The sequence below is a fragment of the Lethenteron reissneri genome, chromosome 42, assembly GCF_015708825.2.
Source record: "Lethenteron reissneri isolate LAM-NWPU_2019-01 chromosome 42, ASM1570882v1, whole genome shotgun sequence".
Classification (NCBI taxonomy): domain Eukaryota; kingdom Metazoa; phylum Chordata; class Hyperoartia; order Petromyzontiformes; family Petromyzontidae; genus Lethenteron; species Lethenteron reissneri.
In genome coordinates, this window is record NC_083820.1 from 6,164,402 (window position 1) to 6,187,064 (window position 22,663).

The window sequence follows — 22,663 nt, forward strand, 5'->3', positions numbered from 1 at the left end:
TGTGGCTAGAGGTGGGGATAGTGGGAGTGTTGGGGGAGGTTGTTTGGGCTGGTGGTATTGGTTAGGGTGGGGGTGGGCATATTGGTGGGGTGGTGGTGTTGGTTGGGGTGCTGGCGTTGGTGGGTGCGGTGGCGTTGGTGGTATTCATAGAGGTGGTGGTCTTAGTAGGAGTTGTGGGGTTGGTATGGCTGATGGGATTGGTTTTGATATGGGTTGTGAGTTTGGTCGGGGTGACCGGGTTGGTGTTGTTGGTAGGGGTTGTGGGGTGGGTGGTTGTGTCAGTAGGGGTGATAGTGCCAGTGCATGTGGTAGTGCTGGTAGTGTTGGTGGTATTTCTAGTGGTTGCGATAAGCGTGGTGTTTGTTGGGAAGGTTGATAAGGGTTGGTAAGGGTTGCAATGAGGTTCAACGTGAACCCTACATTTCCACCAATGACCAAACGTCTTTCTTGAAGCTTGTGACCCGGAACCCTGGCAATTATTGTAATCGCTGTGGGGTTCACAATAGCGCCATACTTGTTCAAATAAGGCAACTCGGTTAGACACATTACGTTTTGACCAAGTAAACACGATTGAACAAAAAACACTATCAACTTTTTTTAATGGGGTCTTGTCTGGAAGGGATGTTTCCGTGATGTCATGGTACTCACTTGTTAGATTCCATTTATTGGCGTGGCAGGGAAATTGCGCAGTTTACTAAAATCCACCTCCAGTACATTGGCAGGTTTTGCATGTGGTGGGGTAAAAAGTGGGTATGCCCACCTCTTCCTAGGACAGTCGGCATGGACGATGCCACATCCAAATGCCCTCTAGAGACATTACCATTATGGAGGCTCCAAGTCATCCATCCAAATATGGCATAATTATGCCCATCTACAAGTTAGTATTGCAGTGTGGAACAGAAGGGCCTGAAAAAATAAACTCAACTGTATACACTTGTGATTAAAAGACAAACGAGACCACGAAGCCTTCACCAGTGATTTTATTTATCAAGTGTACCATCCTATCAACAAAACTGAACTGTCATTGTCCGTTTCGCCCAGTAAAAATAGATTAACATTGTTGGTCTTTCATTCTATGAGACGATAGTTCAGAACAGCACTTAATTTCTCACGTTGAAATTTAAACTGTTTCAAAAGGTCGCAAAGGTCGATAGACCTCAATGATTGCATTTTAAACACCGTTAACATATCCTTGGAGACATGGTTCTCCCAATGGACATCTTCCTGAAAATATTTTGGAATTCCAGCCATCGCTTGAACAATCTCCGAACGGTCCTGGAGGATTACAGATTATTAAATGCTCAGCCATGATCCGTCCACTGCTGGGATGGGCTCCACAAGCCTTAAACAGCCACACAGGGTTTCACGATCCAACAATCTAGTTCCTGCACACGAACCGATCTCATCGTTTCGGCGGTGCACCTTCGATTAGCAACCGCTCCTCCGATTAACTAAGTTAGCCATGTACGGTGTGAAAGAAGTTCTACATACATAGCTTCATCTTACTCGGTGGATGTGCCTGTGTCGGCATGTTTCTCGGCTTGCAACTCCGTCGTTAGTCTATCATAAGGTAGTCATCCCTTAACGGAGAGTCCAGCAGAATTCCACTTACTTCAACAGTCAATCATGTCTGACATGCATGTTCTATCCTCGTTTCACTTTGAATATGCATTGTAATATGACATACATCTCCAGAATTTTTGGACCTTTGCAGCTTGTTCCACTTTCTTCGTCATTGTCCGTGTTTCAGATTCCATGTCATAGCAGGTAATACACATCAATTAAAAGCTATTCTTAAGATGCATTGGGTTGTCAGGTTTCATGATCAAGTCGGAAAGTTTATCTAAAGCACTCGAACCTGTTCTCACCCACTCAGATTTACTATCACTGAATTTAAGCAAAAGGCAGCTGAAATCAATGAGCAACAAAAATAAAAGATAATTGATAAATTTTAAGTATGTCAGAAGGGCACATCTGGGATAACACATAGTATGTGTATACCCAGGACAGTTATTGAAAGCCGACCTGGATCAAACCAATAAAAGTGGCAGACGAACAGCTTCGTGTTTTTTCAAAACTGAACTCGTAAAAAAATCTGCTTACCAATGTGCTAAAAGTGTTTAAATCTGTGTACTGTATATTATCCATTATTACCTGCCGACAGATCAGAGGCATGTCCATTGTCAATGTTTCGAAGGAAATGGATAGAGTTGCGTGCATGAAATTACACGGAAACAGGCAGAGATACGTGGATTGGAGACACATTTTCATCAAAACACCACTTGGGCTTGCAGAATAAATGGGATTGGGTAGGCACGTTCCGAGAACGGACGATGGCCCGTGGTTGAGACTAATGGCAAAGTGGAAGCTAAAGGAAGATGTCCGCGTGACACGACCCGGAGATGGAGCAATGAAACAGGTTTGTGCGGTGGAGCCAGATGGATTGTTGCTCCGCAAGATCGTGCGAGACGGAAACGGCCTTGCGGTGAGGTCTCCATTCAACAATGGATAGATCGTGGCTGATAACGGGTGAAAAATGGAGCATTTCATTTCACCAGCGCCATTTCTAATTGAGTGAATTTGGCAGAAGTCTCAAACGTCTCACACGAATTACATTTGCACCAAAGGTCTCCTTACATTTCCCAACCACAAAAAAAACTGTTATTCTTAAATAGTGATATAAATGTTATTTAGTTGTTGGCCAGTCAAGGTTAAATCTACACCTTTAGTTTTAGAAAAAGTTGACGGGCGATAGAAACATACCTTATTTGTTTCAAGGTATGCCCCCTGATACGCGTACACATTCTTCCCGTGTGTGCTGGAACAATCGTAATGCCAGAAGCATGGGAGTCTTTAAATAAACATACAGTTAACATCATCACGTATGACTCGTGTTAATTTTTAAATATGTTGCAACTGGTTAATAAAACACATCTGTGTGAGATATGCATCACCAAACTATAGCCAACTTCCGGTTTGACATGTTTCCTTCGTAAACATCAATCACTGATGCCCCACAGCACATCTCCATCTTGAAAAGACCCACACTGCTTTGCACATCTTGTTCCGTATTCGCACACGAGTTGCCGCCATGCACCCCTCTCTGCAAGATTTGAACAAACTCCATCCCTACTTTTACATGCAGGTTAACCTTTAAGGACTCCTCCTACATATTATATTTTATCGAGGTCAAGGCACAAGGAAAAGAAATGTTCTTCCGAAATTCCTATGGGTCTCAGAAGAAAAAACAAACATTCATTACATCAACATATAATTAACCGCAAACACCCAGTTGGTTTCTGGACTGCAAACCACAAGGTGGCACCTCTCAACTCTGAACAATGTTCGCTCTGCCCGTCATCCAATACAGTACGGGCATACCTCTTATAGCGCTGCCTCCTATAACGCCGTTTGTGCTGGGAGGATAATTCCTGTGCGGCTCAAGCCCATATATGGAAGTAGGCATATCTTCACCCATACATTATCTTGTGAAACCGGAATCGAGGTATCTATTATATCGATTCTGGTCATAGTTGATTCGTCAGCATCGTCAGAGTATGGATTAATCGAGGATTAATCGAGGATTAATCGCTGCATCCATTCATTGGCGATCAATGCACCGAGTGATCCCATTGTTTAGTATTGTACTCTTTAGCTTCCCTCGGAATGTCTTTATGGCAGACGGTGGTTAAGCTTACGCAACCTCCGACCGAATGCACCGGTGAGTACATAAACTTATCGTATTGTCATTATCATTCAAATATATGTTAATACTAAATGCGTTAATACATTTAGCATGTACAGTACAGTATAATTAAGGCTATTACCGATACCTCAATGAAGCACTCGTACGGCTTATAGGTAAAAAAAAAGATAGTGGTCAGGAACGCATCTCCATTGGAACCATGTTATAATGACCTTCCATAGCGTTGTTTCGTATAGCGCTCTGTTTACCAAGAACATATGAGCGCTATAGGAGGTATGCCTGCATACTTAACTTGACGCCAGAGATGAACCGAGGCAGAGTTTTAAGTGCGAAACCAAAATTGGTGACTGGATTTGTTGACATGCATACAATCGTTGGCGACTAGGATGATGCCCTCAAAACACAATATAATAGTAATATATACGTTATAAACACGCACAGACACTTAGATACAGAAGCCCGTTGAGATACAACGGTCAAAATAAAACACTTGAGGGGCGATGGAGGGTTTCATACAATGAAGTTGTTCGAGAAAATGTCGTTTGGGAGGGGGCGTCTTTGTCTCTCGGATTATCAACTTAAAGGTCATATTTTTTTTTTATAATTCGGACATTGTTTGTATACACCGAATCTCACGGTGAAAAATAAGAACATACATAAGCTTTCACAGGACACCTCATTCATTGAAATTGGTGGTTTTCAAGGAGCTCTGCAGACAAATATTTACATATTAACCAGTTGAAGAATCGATACTTTAGATGCGTATACAAAGGTCCCCCCCCCCGTATAGTCCAAGACATTTGGGGCAAGCGCTGTTAGTGAGCACCCCTTACGGCCGGCACGGTACAAGAGGGGGTGTGGGTGGCAAGTACCACGCCCGACCGCCTTTTGTCTCCCCAGTGGCGATGTTTACACTTTGCACCAGGCACTCATTTGAGCCCGAGTCGATCTAGGGGAGGCCCAGGACCGGTTCAGATAATCGCCAATCGTGTCGGCCCGTGAGTGGGGATCTAACTGAAGCTGCCCCCACATCCCCTCCCCCTCCTCTAGTCTTGACTGATGGGGTGAATGCCAGAGGTGTGGACTCGAGTCATGTGACTTGGACTCGAGTGACTCGAGTCATGAATTTGATGACTTCAGACTCGACTTGGACTTGCATAACAATGACTTTGTCCCACCTCTGGTGAATGCTGTTAGCTGTTAGCATTCACCTTTTAAAGCGCAATTTAAGCAAGAGTGGGATGGGGTGGGCAGCACCACACTGCTGCCTTTGTCTCCCCAGTGCTGAGTATATACACACACACATCAGGTACTTACTTGAGGCCGAGTCCACCTTGGCAAGGCCCAGGACAGGTTACTGAATGTTATCCATGGCTGGAAATCAAACCCAAGTGGCAGAGTTGATAGCACATTGCACGCAAAAAAGCACTGTACCACACACACACACAGGTCCCACACATGCGAGGAAATACATTCACAGAATCTTCAAGTATGTGCTTGCATTATCCTCGTGCTACTGGCAATAACAGTATCGGGCATCCAACATCTGCAGGATGAGAGTCGAGAGTACCTCCACCCCACCCCCTTTTAAAACTTCTCAAAAAGTTCCATTCCAAATCGCAAGAGTTCAACAACAACGCAGCTTCCGGCCGAGATCATTTGATGGGGGAACATTTTGCAGAAATGACGTGGAAACTTCTTGGGTGAGGGGTGACGATGTTGGGTACATTACCCATCATGGTTATTTCTACAACTCAATTTACAGTCCTACCCAAGGACCAGGACATGCCAACGTGCCATTTTGCACTATTTAAGATGGTAGGTTGGGTCAAAGGGTCTTTATGATCTTGTGCATCACATATGTCAGGATGATAATGCAAAGATAAGGGAGGCACGCTAAGCAGTGGTGCAGTAGTTCCCGCACTGGACTGAACTCGGCGATCTTAGATCGACTCCCGGCCATGGCTAATATCAGTGGCTAGTGATATCCGAAATGGTCCGGGGTACCCCCACCTCCACCAACCTCACCAGTCTTCCCTTCCCCCGTACTAAACTTACCAGCCTGCTCAAGTTCGGTCAACTAACTCCCATCGCCTACACGGCATCAGGAGGTAAAGAGGGGGGGGGGGGAAATCTGGCAAAATTAATACTTTAGAGTTGTGAACAGGAGCACTGATGTTATATACAACTTGGGTTAATTAGCAGACTATTGATATTTTACGGTTTGTAAACGTTAGAAATTTATATGTAAAAAAACCCCAAACCCAATGTACCAAACAAAACCAGCAGACCGAGGCTTAAAATGTCCAGATCCTTGGATCCAATTGGAAATTGAGCCGTTTGTCAACCTCTCCTCACTTCGGTGGGTTCTAGGACTACTTACGTGATCACAACGGTGGGAACATCTCATCTCCCCCTTGCTGTTATCAAACAACTCACTCATCCACCATGACGCACTCGTTTTGCCAGGATAGCAAGTCAAGGCTTCACAGAAGGGCACTGCAGCGAGATGTTGGGTCAATGCCATTATTGAGCATTTGGTATGAAAGGAAACCACAGGACCCAGAAATCAAAACCCCCACCACTAATGGAAGGGGACAACACTCCACACAGACAGATTCAGGAGACATTATTGGACTGCAATGTCCTTGCCACCTCACAGTTTAAGCCTACGACACCAAGTATTCTCAGGTACTCTCTCAACCAAGTACTCACCGGGCAGCCCTACCCTCTGATTAACTTCCAAATTTTGGCAGGTTCAGGTACATTCGGGGGATTTGGTCAAAGGTAACTCTCATCATTGAAGGCCTACTTAACATCCAGCAAGTTCACCGCACCTCCGATTAGCATGGTTGGCTACGTACGGTGTGAAAGAAGTTCAACGTACATGCACATTCCATGCTCCAGATATATTCGCAACATGGTTTCGGATCAGGGACATTCGAGGGATTTGCTCAACAGCAAACACTGAACCTACTATTGGGGACCGTGACTCGCCATCATGACTAAAGGATGGACCCACACTTTAGCGGTCAGTTGCACGCAACAGAACCGCTTATACGTGGACCATCTCTGCAACTGGTTGCGAGTCGTTGCATAACCGGTTGCTTAACTAGACTACTTTGAAGTGACCTGCTCAAGTGAGTTGGTTGCGCAACTAAATCCATATCGGGTGTGGACCTGCATACATAGGAGACAGCTACCAAACCCAGGTTTCTAGCGGGAATTGCTACTGCCTGGATTTCGATTCAGATTCCTCCCGCGGCTCTAATTTCTCAGAGTCATTTGGCTCCCTGCGAGCTCCGCGCAGTCCAGACATCCCCAGGACACAGCACAAGCGCAGGAAGGCCCATGAGGCCGCACGCCAGCGGCTGCCCGGGCCACGTGAATCCTCCAGCGATCCACCGCCATGCGCCATCGCCACCTCGTGCCCGGCAAGCCAGCCACACGACCAACCCCGGCAGGACGGGGCCTCCAGCCGCTAGCCAGTCCAGTGCCACCCAGCGGCTCCACTCGGAGGCTGGCCGTCGGTAAAGGGAAACCACCGAAGCCTCGCGATCAGTGCTCGCAAGTCTCACGAGCGACGGCTCGGACCGGTCGTCAGAGCAGTTTGACCGATCGGCAGAATTTGAAGATGATGCCATCACCAGTGATGATGTTAGTGGTGGTTGTGCCGATTGAGATGAAGCGTCCCCCCCTTTTCTATGGACGACCTCGTTAAGAGTCGAGGTCCCCCGCACGGAAACTGCTGCGCTCGCGTGGATGCTGCCATTACTGTTGGCACTGCGGTCTCCGCGTTTCAGCACGGCCGGCAATGTTTCTCGGCCACCACTCGGCATCAAAGAGACCGATCCAAATGCTTCGTCATTGAAGGCCTGATTAACATCCTGTGTGCAGTCCTACCGACAGCTGCTGGATTGGCACCACCCCAGTGGGATCTGGTTCAAAGTGCCCAGTGACTGTGGTCTGCATGCAACACTCCATGTTATCATCCTCCTCAGGCTCTTCTTTCTCCTCAGTGATGTTTGAAGAGAGGTTCTGCTCAACATCTGCAGTCTGTTGAAAGGTGGATACCTGCTCATCTTGGGTATCAAGATGAACATGGATCTGTTTAGCGACAGCCTCCGTGTTCTTTCTGTTATCTTCCTGAACATCCCACGTATCCATCTCAACGCCTTCCACAATGTTCTCATTTTGTTCATGGTCCCGAGCGTCCTCCATCACCTTCCCCTTCTCAACATTCACAGCGGTCTCAACGATAGCTTCGCCTTTCTCAAAATCGTTGGCCTTGTCCTTCTCAGTGGCAATATCCATGTAATTGTCTTTGTCCTCAAGGTTATTTTGAGCCTTCTCAGCATCACAGGTGGTCTCACCAATATCAGCAGCACCCTTGTCCATGACTTCACACAGTTCAATATTTTCATCATCTTTCTCAGGGCTTGTAACGTCTTTCTCAAAGTTTTCATCCTCAAAGTTGGTAGTGTTGTCCTCAACGTCCTTCTCAAAGTCTGTGGTGTCTTTCTCAATGTCTCGACTGTCATCTTCAAATTCTGCAGTGTCCACAATGTCCTCAGCATTCCATTTAGAGTTCTCACTACCACAATCGGTATCAACGATTTCAAATCCTGCAGCGTTCATTTCAATGTTGTCATTGTTCTTTTCCTGGTCTGTGGCACCTTCCTCAGTATCCTGACAATTTATCTCAATGCTCTTGATGTTGTTCTTAACGTATTCACAGTCCCTCTCAAACTCCGTGGTGTGGTCTTCAAAAGCTGCAGCGTCCCTCTCTATATCCTTCATCACGTGGCATTTCTCAATGTCACAGGAATTCTCATTTATCTCAACATTCGTAGCGTCCTCCCCAATATCCTCATTTCCACTTGCACCTTTTTGAACCACCAATCGATCATCCCCATAGGCTTCCTCAACATCCTTCGTGTGCCTTTCAACTACCAATAGATCATCCCCATAGGCTGCCTCAACATCCCTCGTGCATCTCTCAACCACCAATCGATCATCCCCATAGGCTGCCTCAACATCCCTCGTGCGCCTTTCAACCAACAATCGGTCATCCCCATAGGCTTCCTCAACATCCCTCGTGCGCCTCTCAACCATCAATCGGTCAACCCCATCGGCTTCCTCAACATCCCTCGTGCACCTTTCAATGCCAAACGCATCCTCGCCGTTGTCACCATCCATCGCAATGTGGCCAATGTCCTTCGTGTGCATCGCGTCGACTGGACTGTAGCCGGTGGACGTCGCCTGTCCGCACGCAACCGAGGGGCGTCTGACGGGCCGTTTTTCCTGCAGGGATCTTGACGGTGACGTGCATGCCTCCCGAACCAGCCACAACGCTTGTTTGATCAAGTGACGGGTCACCCTTCCGTTCTGCCACTTCGCGCAACTCGCACGAGGAGCCTCCATCGCTCGGCCCTCAATCAGCTTCATCATAGTCTTAAAGGAATAGTCCGATTGACCAGGCTTCTTCAGAATGAGCGACAGGTAAGGGGGTGAAGATTCAAGAGGGGGTAAATCAATAGCACTTCGAGGTTGTATCTCTCCAATATCTCTGTCGGAAAAGTTATCGCTTAAGTATGCACGTGAAAATTTTAACTCCTCGTCACCATCTGCCACCATCATGGCCACCAGAAGAACCTTCACATCAACAGGCGCCAGCAAGAGCGACCCAACTTTGGTGATCGCGCCGTTCCTTTCGCCATTACCAGAAAACTTCCCCCTCGGCCGCCAGCTTCCACTTACTCCATCTTCTCCACAGCCGCCCATCGGTTTAAAGGTAGATCTTGTAAAGTCCACCTCTTCGAACACTCCAACACCTCCTCCGCGGGTGTCGAGACGGTGACACTCATCCCCGCACAGGAGTACAAGGTCGCGCCCTTCTCCTTGAAAGCGATGGCAGCTCTCTTCTCCTCCTATTGTGTGGTGGCGTTCACTGCCTGCCGAACGTCCATCGCCACACTTGCGCTCGCCCCCGCAGATCCCACCGGGGCAAAGATATCCAGCACGACTCCGCATCGCGCCTCCTTCCACACGGGCTTCGTCTTCGCCACTTCCACCGGTCGCGTCACGAAAATGGGTGCCACAGCAATGATGGCACCCACAGTGGTGACAGCTGCTGCTGCAACAGCAGCTATGGTGGCAGCAGGGAGATATTTGGCGGCGACGTTCCTGGACGCGCTCGCTGGAGTGAGAGGCCCGCCAGCGAGTGGCACGGCTGATGGAAGAGATGTCCTGCGGTGGCTCGGGGCTCGTCAGCAGGCCATGGACGGTCTTGCCGAGTCGGGCCAGCTCGCCTCGCGCCGCTGACAGGATGAGCTCGGCCTCCGTGTGCTGGGTCACCTCCTGCGCGCGCTTCTCCTGCAGCAGACACAGCTGCTGCTTCAGCTGTTGTAGCTGCTGATTCCTGGGGAGGTGTGGGGCAGTGGAGAGGGGAGGATAGGGAAGGGGGGACAGGCATGTTGCTGGCGACATCTCCAAACGTAGGCGACAAATCTCTGGACTGCTTCAAGGGCCTCCCTTCAGTCAAATCGAACTTAAATGAGTACCTGGTGCAATATGTAAACATCAGCTCTGGGGAAACAAAGACGGCCTGGCATGATATTTTCCAAAACAGCCGCTTGTGTGCCGTTCCAGCCTTAGTACTTCAGAATCAGAATCTTTATTTAGACTGGAGGGTATCCGATGACCTATGAAGCTCTATTTCACAGATGTCCAGTCGGGGTGGGTCAGCAAGTATAGTGCTTATTCGCTAACTAAGTGTCTGGCTGTACAGGGGATCTTTGTCTGTCAACGTGTACAAGGTATGTATGTAGGCATGTTTAACTTCTTTTGCACCTTATGTAGCCAACCGTATTAACTTGAGGTGCGGGGGAAGAACAAACTAAAAACAAAAAGCATTTCTAAACAAATGACTCTTCAATCTAGATTTTAAAGTCCATAGTTCCAGCGGCTTCCTCATATTGGAAGGAAGAGCATTCCAGGTGGCTGCAGAAGCACATCTGATAACGCGCGATGCGGTGGACCATCTTTGTTTTATGGCCAGCCAAAAGGCGCCTCTGCAAGGATGACCAAGTTCACGTGTACAAGGCAACGGTGCCCACGGTATTGAGAACACGTCGTACCTGTCGTCCAGGTGTGCGTGCGCATCCCGCAGCGAAGCGCGCAGCTCCCGGATGGTTCGCTCGCGCTGCTGCAGTGGCGTCAGTTGTGGAGCGACCACTCCACATCGCCCCTCTCCTCCGCGGCTCCTCGCACCCTCAAGTGTGCTGCAACCCCAACACAGGCGAGACAATGTACGTGTGCAGGAGAGGCACCAGGCGGGCGAGTGTGCGCGTGTGGGGAGCGGTAGTGTAGCAGGTTACCGCGTTGCGCTACGAACCCACTGACCAGAGTTCGATTCCCGCTCACGGCCAACACCAGTGACGATTATCTTAACTGGTCCTGGGTTTCCCGCTAGGTCGACTCAGCCTCAAATGAGTACCTGGTGCGGTGTGTAAACATCACTACTGGGTAGATGAAGGCGGCCGGGCGTGGCATTGGCCACCAATCCTCTCGTGTGCCGTGCCGGCCTTCATCACTTGCCCCAACAGTATATCAAAGCAATACAGGCACGGAACAGTACTCTACACATGTTATCCTTGGAGGAATTCGATGAGCTATGAAGCTCTTTTTCACAGATGTCCAGTAGGGGCAGGTCAGCAAGTTCCATGAGTGAATGATACGAGTGCAACAAATAGATAAAACTGTAAGCTCCGCCTCCCCTCCGCTTGGGAAGGGTTCTTTACCCCAAACTTCAGCCTACAGCTGTTGCGCACGTGTACACGTGTAGTGACGTGGAATGCGTCACTGTGGCGCATAGCACTGGTTGCTGGCACAGAAGGGGATCGAAGGTGTAGTAGCCCTGTCTTGCAGCAGGATGTGATGAGCCAGAGAGAGGGGCGTGAGGCAAGGGGGATAGAGGGGAGGGGTACGTGTGGTAAAGCCCGGGAACTTTCTGGTAGGTTCTAGGAAGGTGGGCGTGGCCGAAGGCAGAGCGAGGCCATGCTGGGTGTATAAAGGAAAACACCCGAGCGAGGGTTCGGGGCTGTTGTTGTGGAGTGGAACCGTCGTGCTGCTGGAGTCCTCCGTCAACGTCTTCACCTCGTCGGCGTTGTTGGTCAGGCAGCCTGTTAGCTGTCCTGACCATAGTATAGTAGTTACCTCTCGTACCTGTGAAGGCTATATATTAAATATAGTGCCTCCTACTGTTAGTGTCTCCGAGTGATTCACTACACATGTACAGACCCCTTGGTCAATCCACTGCTGTAACCAGGGTCGTGGGCGTCAACGTACCGTCCATTATTTCCGTCACCTTTGCCCAGCCGTGACCCGGAAGCACCGTTGGCGGTGCCGAGCGAGCCGTATGTACCCGCGCGCTGCGTGCTGGTGGTAGCTGCCGTCTTTATGGTAGCGGGACCTCTGCCCCGTTGCATTGTGGTAACACCGCCACGCTGCATTGTGGGAGCGTTGCCTGCCGTTTGGCGCGTGCTGGGAGTAGATCCTGGTGGGTGAGGGGGTGAAATGGAGCAAACGTGTCCATGGAGGTTAAAGAACTTAGACTTTTGAGGACTTAGAATGTACGAGAAATAAGAGAAGCATTTGTGTGAGAATGCATGGGGTTAGCCAACTTCAAAAGAAACAAGCAAGCGATTTTATATTTCACATATCACAAGATTACCATTTACCTATCACAGGATGTGTGTTTATAAACATTTCCCATCATAGGATGTTTTTTTTTTCTCTTCTGGTTAACAACCATTGCATAGCCGGTTCCATCTCAGGCAGTATTTCTCAAACTTCTTTGGTTTGTGGATCACTCAGCTGATTTAAACATTTCCGGAGCACCCAGACCCCAGCCCTACACCCCTGGTGACAAAAACTAATTAATTTATCTCTAAATACCAGTAACACAAAATGGCTTGTATTACTGGACCATAAAATGAAAGCAGCTATAAGGTTCCTTTTTAGGGGGGTGGCATTTAGATCTTAGAGTAAGGGTAGTTTACCCAACTTCATCTATTAATTAAATATTATTCGGAAAATTTGGATGGAAATAGTATAATCATTATTTCCGGATCAACCTGCATTTGTATCACAGCCCCGCGGGCCACTTGGAAGAGCGTTATGGACCAGTGGTTGTCCGGGGACCGCACTCCAAGAACCACTGCTCGAGGGGAACCTGACTATGCCCTCCTGTGTCCAGTCCCGATATTTCAAGGGACCAATAGTAGGTTTTGAGGGTCAACATTTTGGAGCTGTTAGAGAGCACCTATGAAGGCCAGCACACGAGGGGGTGGGTTGCCAGCACCACGCCCGACCGCCTTTGTCTCCTTAGTGGCGATGTTTACATCCCACACTAAGTACTCATTTGAGGACTAAGTTGATCTGGAGGTGTTCCATGACTGGTTTAGATAATCGTCACTTGGTGTTGGTGGTTGTGAGCAGGTAGTGGAGTTCCTATCGCAGCGCACAAACAGCTGCACTCCTGCCCCCCACCCACACACTCATGCCTGCTTGCCTATCTAGTGCCAACAATCGAGAAAACGTAGAATATTGTACAGCATGACCAAGGTCGTATCTTATTCATTCTAAAATTGTTTACCACAAAAAAATCCAACTGACCAATCTGAGCATTAATTTTAAACTGTGGCTGGCTGCCAGGTGCCCCTACAGTTAAATATAAAAAAAACATGCGTTGTTGTGAAAGGGTTAATGAGGAGGCAATGAATGCTACCACCTTTGGGTACACAGTGGTGAATTGTGGGTGTTTTCCCGCGGGGCATGATGGGAGCGAGGTTGCGAGGGGTCGCAGGCATGAGGCCCTCGTGAGCAAAGCGCGACGCCCCAGGGGCGGAGGTGAAAATTGAAGACGCATTGTGATGGGGTCCAGGTGGCCTCCTGTGCAAAAGAGACAAAAATTCCATGTAGATAATTTTACAAAGACAATCACCCGTATAGCCTTAAAATACTGTTGGGGCAAGTGCTGTTAGCAAGCACCTACAAAGTCCGGCATGGCACACGAGGGGGTGGGTGGTCAGCACCCCGCCCGGCCGCCTTTGTCTCCCTAGTGGCAATGTTTACACACCACATCAGGTACTCATTTGATGCCGAGTCGACCTAGGAGAGGCCCAGGACCTGGTTCAGATAATTCACTGGTGTTGACCGTGAGCGGGAATCGAACCCGGGTCTTTAGATTCGTAACGCAGCACATTAACCACGACAATATAGCTCTCCCCAAAGATCATTATACACGGACCGACGCAATCAAAAACTACTGACCCACACCACTATACTCCGACACACACAAACAGCGATACATGACAGCCACAGACGAAAACACACCGTTGTAAGCCAAGACCTCAAATGACGCACGCTGACATGCAATGACAAAAGAGTCCCCATGCAGCAGAGAGATTTTTGAATCAAGTATGAAAAGCAGCACAGAGCAGAAGGGGGTTGTGTGGACCGATGTTCATTCACACACCGCACACTCGGTATGCAAACTAAAAACGGCGCCAACCTAGGGGAGGATTACAACCGTGCAGATCTCAAATCAGCCATTGATGTTAGATGTTGACGAAAATCCGTTACATTTACACATTTTTTAAATAAACCAATTTGGCTACCATGGTATGTATAATGGTTGGGCACACTGGACTTGCAATCGACAGGTCGCCAGTCCAATTCCAACTCCCGCCAAGGCAGCTGGAACAGAGGGCAGGTTTCTCTAATCCCTTTGCCCCTGTCCACCCAGCAGTCTAAATGGGCAAGCAGTTAGTCGATGGGCAGGTTGTGTGCAGTGGGGTCACATGTGGGTACCCCCCCACCTCACACAAGATGTCTGCCAGTGTAGAAGAGAAGGCCAACTACCCTTTAGAGAGAGGGGTGGGGGCTCTCGATCACCCTCAAGTGGAAACCATTGCACCAGCAGTGGCTTGAACAAGCAGTTACAGGGGTGCACCTTTACCCAACACGCACCGCTCGGTGTACCTAGACCAGGGGTCGGCAACCTACGGCTCCGGAGCCGCATGCGGCTCTTTACGGGCTGCTTCTTGACGATATGTACGTATGTACAGTTTGTACTCAGATGCATTGCGGCTCTTGAAATACTGAATTTTGTACCAAATTGGAAAGAAATGGCTCGTCTTGTTATTTTGGTTGCCGAGCCCTGACCTAGACGGCAGAGATCGACTCACGTAACGGAAGGAGGAGAGAAGATGCCGTCCATGATGAACCCGGACCTTCCTTGACTCTCGTGCTCGTCACCTCTCTTCGCCACGTCTCCTTGAGGCCACTAATGCCCCCCCCCCCTCTGTCTTGATCTCCCTGGGCCCCCCCACCAACGGCCGTGGTTCAGCACTGGCTGAAGTCCTTCATTGCCTGCATCCACTGAGGGCTGTAGAGACGAGAGTGTCGAAGGGAGTCCTTCGTCATTCGCCAGCGGCAACATAATTTTACAACTTTGCCATCACCACCACCACTGTCATCACCATCAAAATCAACATCAACAATATAACAATCACGAAGATCTCACAACCATCATGCTTAATAACGTCAGAATAATTTAAAATAGCATAATCAATTGTCAGCTCACTATAGCCATTTTAGAAAGTCATAATCATTATATCATACATAAGATACCCTCACCGTCAAGATTGCCATTCTCATCGTCGTTTTCTGTCGCAGTCATCTCCGTCATCATCCAGCCTCGTCACCATATTGAATCTCCCGGCCGCCTTTAACTCGGCGGAAAGTTGGTCTCCACTCTGTGGTGGCCCAGTCAGGAACTGCCTTCCCTCAACCATCTGTGCCCTCCACTCCCCGCTACCATTTTACTGCAAGGCCCAAGACCCTTCTCTGCCTATGATGGACTTCTCTTTTTTTTTTTTACCAAATAGGTCAAATACACCTCTCCCCTTTCTCCTCGTGGTTTGTGCCACGTTTGGATAAGCAGTTATATTTAGATGCTTTACAAGTCAACGTATCATCCCCGTGTCATATTCATCATCATCATCATTATCCATCGCCGTCAATATTCATCATTATAGTCCAAGATGGTCATTAGTAATGACATCATCCCATTACCAACGTGTCATCCACAATCATTTCTGTTGTACATCAGCATCGGCTATTCTTGTCATTCGTGATTTCCAATCATCATCGTCATTGTCGTTCGTTATCAACATCTCCATTAATCTTCATCATAATGATCATACTCCGATTAAAATATATTGAAGTCATCGTAATGACATCATAACCCACCATCGTGTAATAATGACTCTTCACAAAGCGCCTTAACATGGCCAGCCATCCCAAACACACGGTCGCTCTTCACAAATAAAACCTGTATTCACAACTCATTACTGTCAGTCAAGCAGTGATTTAAAAAAAGGTCGTAAAAATTTCAAGCCATTTCATGGGGACAACGCGTGGCCACTTGGCTTTCTCCACATTACCTTGACACCTTTGCAAAATGCGAGATTTCCCATCATCCAGGAATTATCCAGGCAACGATTTTAATAAAGATTTTGTTTTAAATTACGCACGCATTGCATATATAGCTACGACACGTGTGTTTGCTAGAGATGCCCTTTAAGATTGAAAGCAAATAAGACGCATACGCCTTGATCAAAGGCGCTGTATACACGTATAATGAGATTAGCGTGGTTGGCCATGTACGGTACGAATGAAGTTATACATACATACTACATAGTAACAAGACATTTGTTAGCTAGGAATGCTCTGCTGCGATATCACACGGACTACACCACCACAACCCCCAGGTTTACTTAAAAACAACACGCTCGCGAATCAGAGCGTCCAGTCAACACAAGAGCGGTCGGTCCTCCATTGTCAATCTTTGCCTTCATAGGAGTCTCACCAAGTCCCATAGGTTCAAATCGAGGAGCATCCTGCCCTAGATGTTAGTTGAACCCCCCTTTAACCCCCCCCCCCCCCAGCCAAATCTCTCAAAATCTCCGTGCATCTCATCTCCCGAGATGCCCCTTCATCCTCCTCCCCCCCTCAACTCGTTACGTAACTGTTGCTCACACACAGCCTTACATAATTTCTGATGTGTCGGCTCCGTGTACGTCGATATGCAGATTGCCGTTCTGCAGTGTGCGATGTGCATTACTGTTGCTTCAATCTTGATTTGAAGCTTTCGTGACTGCAGGAATCCATACGCTCTGGTTCTTTCGGTAAAGTCACGTAGGTATAAATATTTTATTTCATAAATATTTTATATATTTTTTTTATTTTATACCTACGTGACTTTACCGAAAGAACCAGAGAGCATTACTGTTGCTTGTGCACGTGTATGTGTACTGTAGTGGGTAAGGGCGCCAAGCTATAAAACCCGGCGACTCAATATCAGTTGCGTTTATCTGAACAGGTCCTGTGCCTCCCCTAGGTCGACTCAGCCTTAAACGAGGACCCAGTGCGGTGTGTAAACTTAGTGGGGAGACAAATGCGACTGGGCGTGGTGCCGATCACACTACGCGTGTGCGTCTTTTACAAATACTGTTAAGCGAGCACAGAGAGGTGGGTGCCGAGCACCACGCCCGGCCGTCTTTGTATCCCCAGTGCAGATGCTTACACTGCGCACCAGGTGCTCATTTGACGCCGAATCAACCTTGGGGCCGGTTTAGATTTTTTTCTTCACCGATGTTCGCCGTGAGTGGGAATCGAACTCGGGTGGCCGTGTTCGTAGCACACACTGCCACCACAAATATACTGATTCTATGCATCGATAAATACACACAGCCACAACCAATAACACAATCGAGACCAAGACGCACCACTCGAATTAGAGAATGGTGTTATGCATCTACGCACAGGGCAACACACATACAGAACAATGTTGCTGCGTACTTATGCTCATGGATGTAGCGTGCACACGTTAACGAATATTAACTATTAGTAGTAATATTATAAATGTGGGGCTTGGGCACGGGACACGTCGCTCCTGGAGTGGTTGATGCAGGTTTGGTGGTTGAGAATGAGAAGGATGAGGAGGATGTTTAATCGTGGTGGAGGAGGTTTAATCGTGTTGGAAGAGGTTAAATCATCAAGGTGGAGAATTGAAATGGGGCTCGCGTGCAGGAAAGAACTCGATGGATTGTTCGATGCCTTGAGGGGGAGGGGGGAGAGGGGAAGCTTTCATCCATCGGTGGATAGATCGTGGCTACTGTTGCTGCTGCTCATGGGGGATGAGATATGAAATGTAATCGCGCGAATACAGATGGAGTGTGTGTTCATCATGCGACGGTGATGCAATCCGTATTTCTTAAGAAATTAATACCATCCCCGTGGTACAGGATTTAAATATACCACCATTAATTTCTCACAGGATTCGCAATTCTAAGCGGGTTCAGTTTCAAATATGTAAACGCTTTAAAATGCATGACCATTATTTAACGCAAAGATCCTCCCGTGTAGCCTTAACAGACTGTTGGGGCAAGTGCTGTTTGCGAGCACCTATGAAGGTCGGCATGGCACACGAGGGGGTGGGTGGCCAGCACCACGCCCGGCCGCCTTTGTCTCCCCAGTGGCGATGTTTGCACATCGCTACACCAGGTACTCATTTGAAGCAGAGTCGACCTAGGGGAGGCCCAGAACCTGGTTCAGATAATCGTCACCGGTGTTGGCCGTGAGCTAGAATCGAACCCAGGTGGCCAGGTTTGTACCGCTCCAACCACCGCTCCAACCCACACACACGCGTGTTAAACTATACAAGATCACAAGATTAAAAGACTCACATTCGCCAATATCACTGTAGCCTTACACAATATATAATATGCGACGTTTCTGGCAATGGCCCTTCATAGCTTGTGCTTATATGTCTTGTTGTATTTTAAAGGCCGTGGTGTTATTAGCTACGTACTGTGTCGAATGTTTGTGCACGTTGGCAGGACCGACAAGGCAGCAGAAACAACGCCACCAATGATCAATTCGTCACAAGCGATGTTAGTTAACACGGCGGCAATTGTACGCACGGTATTTATAACGAAGATATTAACTCGATAAAATAATTGAACAAAAACAGCCACTATACCGGAGCAGAATGACGAACACGTCCTCAGCCAGTGCAGTCCAGCCATTGAAGAAAGGGATACGATGATGTAGGAAAAAAAAATTCTACCACGATATTTTACACCACACGAGGCCAATAAACACACAAGTGACCGTTTTATACAATGTTTAAATACTGGCTATTTTTTATAATTCACGTCGTATTGAATTCTCACCGTTGGAGCTAATTAATGTAAGATTATAGTAGGCGTTATTTGTATTATTATTTTTGTTTGAGACGGCGCGAGCGATGATATCGTGCAAACGCCGCCTCCATCTCTCTCTCCTGCGCGGCTCTCCATGCGGACGAAACCATTTAAGTAGAGGGGTGGTGGGTGAGGGGGGGGTGAGGGGGGGGGTGAGGTGGGGGTGAGGTGGGTGAGGGGGGGTGAGAGGGGTGGTGGGTGAGGGGGGGTGAGAGGGGGTGAGAGGGGTGGTGGGTGAGGGAGGGGTGAGAGGGGTGGTGGGTGAGGGAGGGTGAGAGGGGTGGTGGGTGAGAGGGAGGTGTGGTGAGAGGGGGGTGTGGTGAGGGGGGGAGTGGTGAGAGGGAGGTGTGGTGAGAGGGGGGTGTGGTGAGGGGGGGTGAGGGGGGGATGTGGTGAGAGGGGAGGTGTGGAGATTTGGTCGGATGTGGGAATCATAAAACCAATTAGCACACAAGCCTAACAGGTAGCGCCACACCCGTCAACAGACTCAATCGCACCCCCCCCCCCCTTTGTGTTCGCAAATACATATACAATACATATACTACTAAAGAAAAACAAATATCCCTGGAGAAAATGTTGGGGTAAGTGCTGTTGACGAGCACATGTGAAGGTCGGAACGGTACACGAGGGGGTGGGTGGGCCAGCACCACACCCGACCGCCTTTGTCTCCCCAATGGCGATGTTTACACATCGCATTAGGTACTTATTTGAGGCTGAGTCGACCTAGGGGATGCCCAAGACCGGTTCAGATAATCGTCGCCGGTGTTGGCCGTGAGCGAGAATCGAACCTGGGTCGCCAGGTTCGTAGCGCAGCGCGCTCACCGCAACACTACCACTCCCCACCATCACCCACATCACCACACACCTGAACCCAACATCACATCACCATCACCCACATCACCACACACCTGAACCCAACATCGCATCACCATCACCCACATCACCACACACCTGAACCCAACATCACATCACCATCACCCACATCACCACACACCTGAACCCAACATCACATCACCATCACCCACATCACCACACACCTGAACCCAACATCGCATCACCATCACCCACATCACCACACACCTGAACCCAACATCACATCACCATCACCCACATCACCACACACCTGAACCCAACATCGCATCACCATCACCCACATCACCACACACCTGAACCCCATTATCAACATCACCATCTCCCACCCCCCCCGCCACCCTCTGGCCCCTCCCCCCAGGCCCACACATGATTTACAGGAACAAGATGTTCCATTATGTCACGTGATTTGATAGTCATTCGTCGTATTATTAATTAAGGGGAAAATAATGCTAGAGTAATTGAGTGATTTTTCATTTATTATTTTTTACCTACGTGACTTTACCGAAAAAACCTAAGAGTATGAATCCTTGCAGTCACGAAAGCTTCAAATCTAGAATTAACGAGTCGTGATCGCATTAGATAATTATCTATCTTCAATGCTCCGTATGATATTGTTTTGTATGAATGCGTGTGCTTTAGTATTTTAAAGGGTAGAACTGAGAGTTTTGAACTCGCCTTTTACCAAATTCCCTCGATTCAAATTTGTACAGATGAAGTCGTTACTCGCTGCCTGCGCAAACAATAACCCCACATATTTATGGCGCCCTTTCGGCTGTAACAAAATATGTAATTATATATATGATTTAAAAAGTTTGCCCTCTCTGGAATAAACAGATGAGGTGTTAAGACGTTCAAACACCAAATAGACACCAATTACAAGGCATCGATGTCCTGAAATATCTTGATACTGACGAAAGGGTCCCATAAATGCAACTGCTTAACCAGAGCTATTAATTGGTTGGTGTTTGAATTTCTCTGGTGCTTCTTGTTCGCGTTCGGTGGCCTCATGGGTCGCAAGCAGTGGTGACACATCCATTAAAGTGGTGAAACATCCATTAAAGTGGTGAAACATCCATTAAAGTGGTGAAACATTCATTAAAGAGGACGTCTTCAGGCTTTGCCAATCAGCAGGTGCGTACAGCGCGTAATAGATGCAATGGCGGAGCCAGGACTTTCAGGTGGGGGGCTGTCTATAAATTACGTTTTTGACCCCCCCCCCCTCGTCACACGGCGTCACAAAATGTCAGACCCCCCTCAAATATGACGTCACAAAGCTCTGCCCCTCCCAAAAAAATAAAACATGCTTCAAATCGCTTTAAACTATTGTCATTGTAGTGCGTATGTAATGTGGCGCTGCACTCTGATGTTGTAGGAGAAAACATTTATTAAAACGTCTATTTAATTAAGTAGAACCTGTTGTCTATATTTATTTAAAGTTGCGCATTTTGATGTGACGTCACATTTCTCAACCCCCCCCCCCCTCGTCACACATCGTCACAAATGTCTGACCCCCCCCCCTTAGGTGCGTGACGTCATTTATGGACGGCCCCTAGGGGGGGGGCAACCCCTCCAGCAATCAAAAATGATAGTAATTGTTAGTAAGGACTTGTCCCTTGCTTCTTATTCGACGCGTGTGCGGCGATGGCGCAGCCATCGATCGAGGGTCGAATTCGAACCGCGCTGTGTGATCGGCATCGCGCTCGCTGAAGGTGAATGCCTTCAGGGAAGTCGTGTCCTGTATATACGCAACTGCGCACAATTCTGTGAGTCACTTATAACCGCTTTGCCGTTACTTATTGCCAATTATAGACTCAGACTATTGTCCTATCATCTCATAGAGTCCCTGGCACATAATATGCTACACAGTGGCAGTGGGGGTCGCAAAATGCCGATTTATTACTAATAAACCCCAATGATCCGATCGAAATTAGGGATTTCGATCGGATCATTGGGGGGGGGGGGGCACGTGCCCCCTACCCCCAACTGGCTCCGCCAGTGAATGGATGAATTTCCAATGTAAACAAAGATCATTTTAGTGAACTCGGAAAGACGAACAATGGTGGGTTGCGAGGATCATAGTTTTGTGTATTGTGCACGCGTTTCCCGTTCGGGGTGGGTTTACTTGGAAAAGTTGGATTCTTCAGGGCATTTTCGGATACATGGATCGTGTGCACCATTTACATTATCACGTCGACATTGAACCCGATCATTGAGCTACCGCAAGTGAGGTCACCCCATGCCAGGTAACACCACGTTTGACGTCATACCCCGTGGCGTCACTATTTCGGATTCAATCTGAAGACAAATCGATTTGTGGATTTGCATTATTCTGGGTGCGCGACTTGGACGTTTGTCATGGAACGTGGCAAGACTGCAGCAGACGTTGGCTCAACGTCTCATGTTTACCGTACTCCGAAAGCCCTTTTTGAGCATCGTCACAAACCACCGCGTCGTCAAATAATTACCGGCGCACAGAAGGATTTGTACAACTCGTCCGATTTACGTTTTATTTCACAAAAGTGTGGAACTCACATGGCGTTAAGAAAAGTGGCGTCGTTATTTACAGTATGGCACAGGCACGCGCACACACACATGCAAAGGACGAAGAACCCCGGATTGTTGCGAGCACCTATGACTCGCACACAGTGACGCACACACCGAGATGGCAAATTACTCAGACACGTGCTCGCATACGCACGCACAGAGAGATTCGTCCACAACGGACACGCACACGTTGACACACTGACAT

At 48.2% G+C, this 22,663-nt stretch overlaps 1 protein-coding gene across 2 annotated transcripts; it reads right to left on the reverse strand.

Moving 5' to 3' along the window:
* Positions 1 to 970: 970 nt before the first annotated feature.
* Positions 971 to 19,117, reverse strand: LOC133352849 (uncharacterized). Of its 2 annotated transcripts, XM_061568804.1 has the most exons (6): positions 18,819 to 19,117; positions 14,959 to 15,158; positions 13,500 to 13,660; positions 12,056 to 12,263; positions 10,846 to 10,989; positions 971 to 10,127 (listed from the first exon to the last, which is right to left on the reverse strand). In XM_061568804.1, exons 2-6 carry the CDS (start codon positions 14,988 to 14,990, stop codon positions 7,586 to 7,588), a joined length of 3,087 nt encoding a protein of 1,028 aa, XP_061424788.1. In that variant the 5' UTR covers positions 14,991 to 15,158; positions 18,819 to 19,117; the 3' UTR covers positions 971 to 7,585. The 2 variants fall into 2 exon arrangements, with proteins under 2 accessions (XP_061424788.1, XP_061424789.1); XM_061568805.1 differs by lacking the exon at positions 14,959 to 15,158.
* Positions 19,118 to 22,663: the final 3,546 nt, after the last annotated feature.

What these genes read in the sequence shown, in the direction of transcription:
- LOC133352849 (XM_061568804.1), bottom strand. Translation starts at nt 14,990, where the DNA reads ATGGACGGCATCTTCTCTCCTCCTTCCGTTAC. An exon ending in TCACCACTGTGTACCCAAAG is followed by an intron (nt 12,264 to 13,499) that starts GTGGTAGCATTC and finishes CTCACCCACCAG; the next exon opens with GATCTACTCCCAGCACGCGC. An exon ending in GGTGACGGAAATAATGGACG is followed by an intron (nt 10,990 to 12,055) that starts GTACGTTGACGC and finishes TTGGGGTTGCAG; the next exon opens with CACACTTGAGGGTGCGAGGA.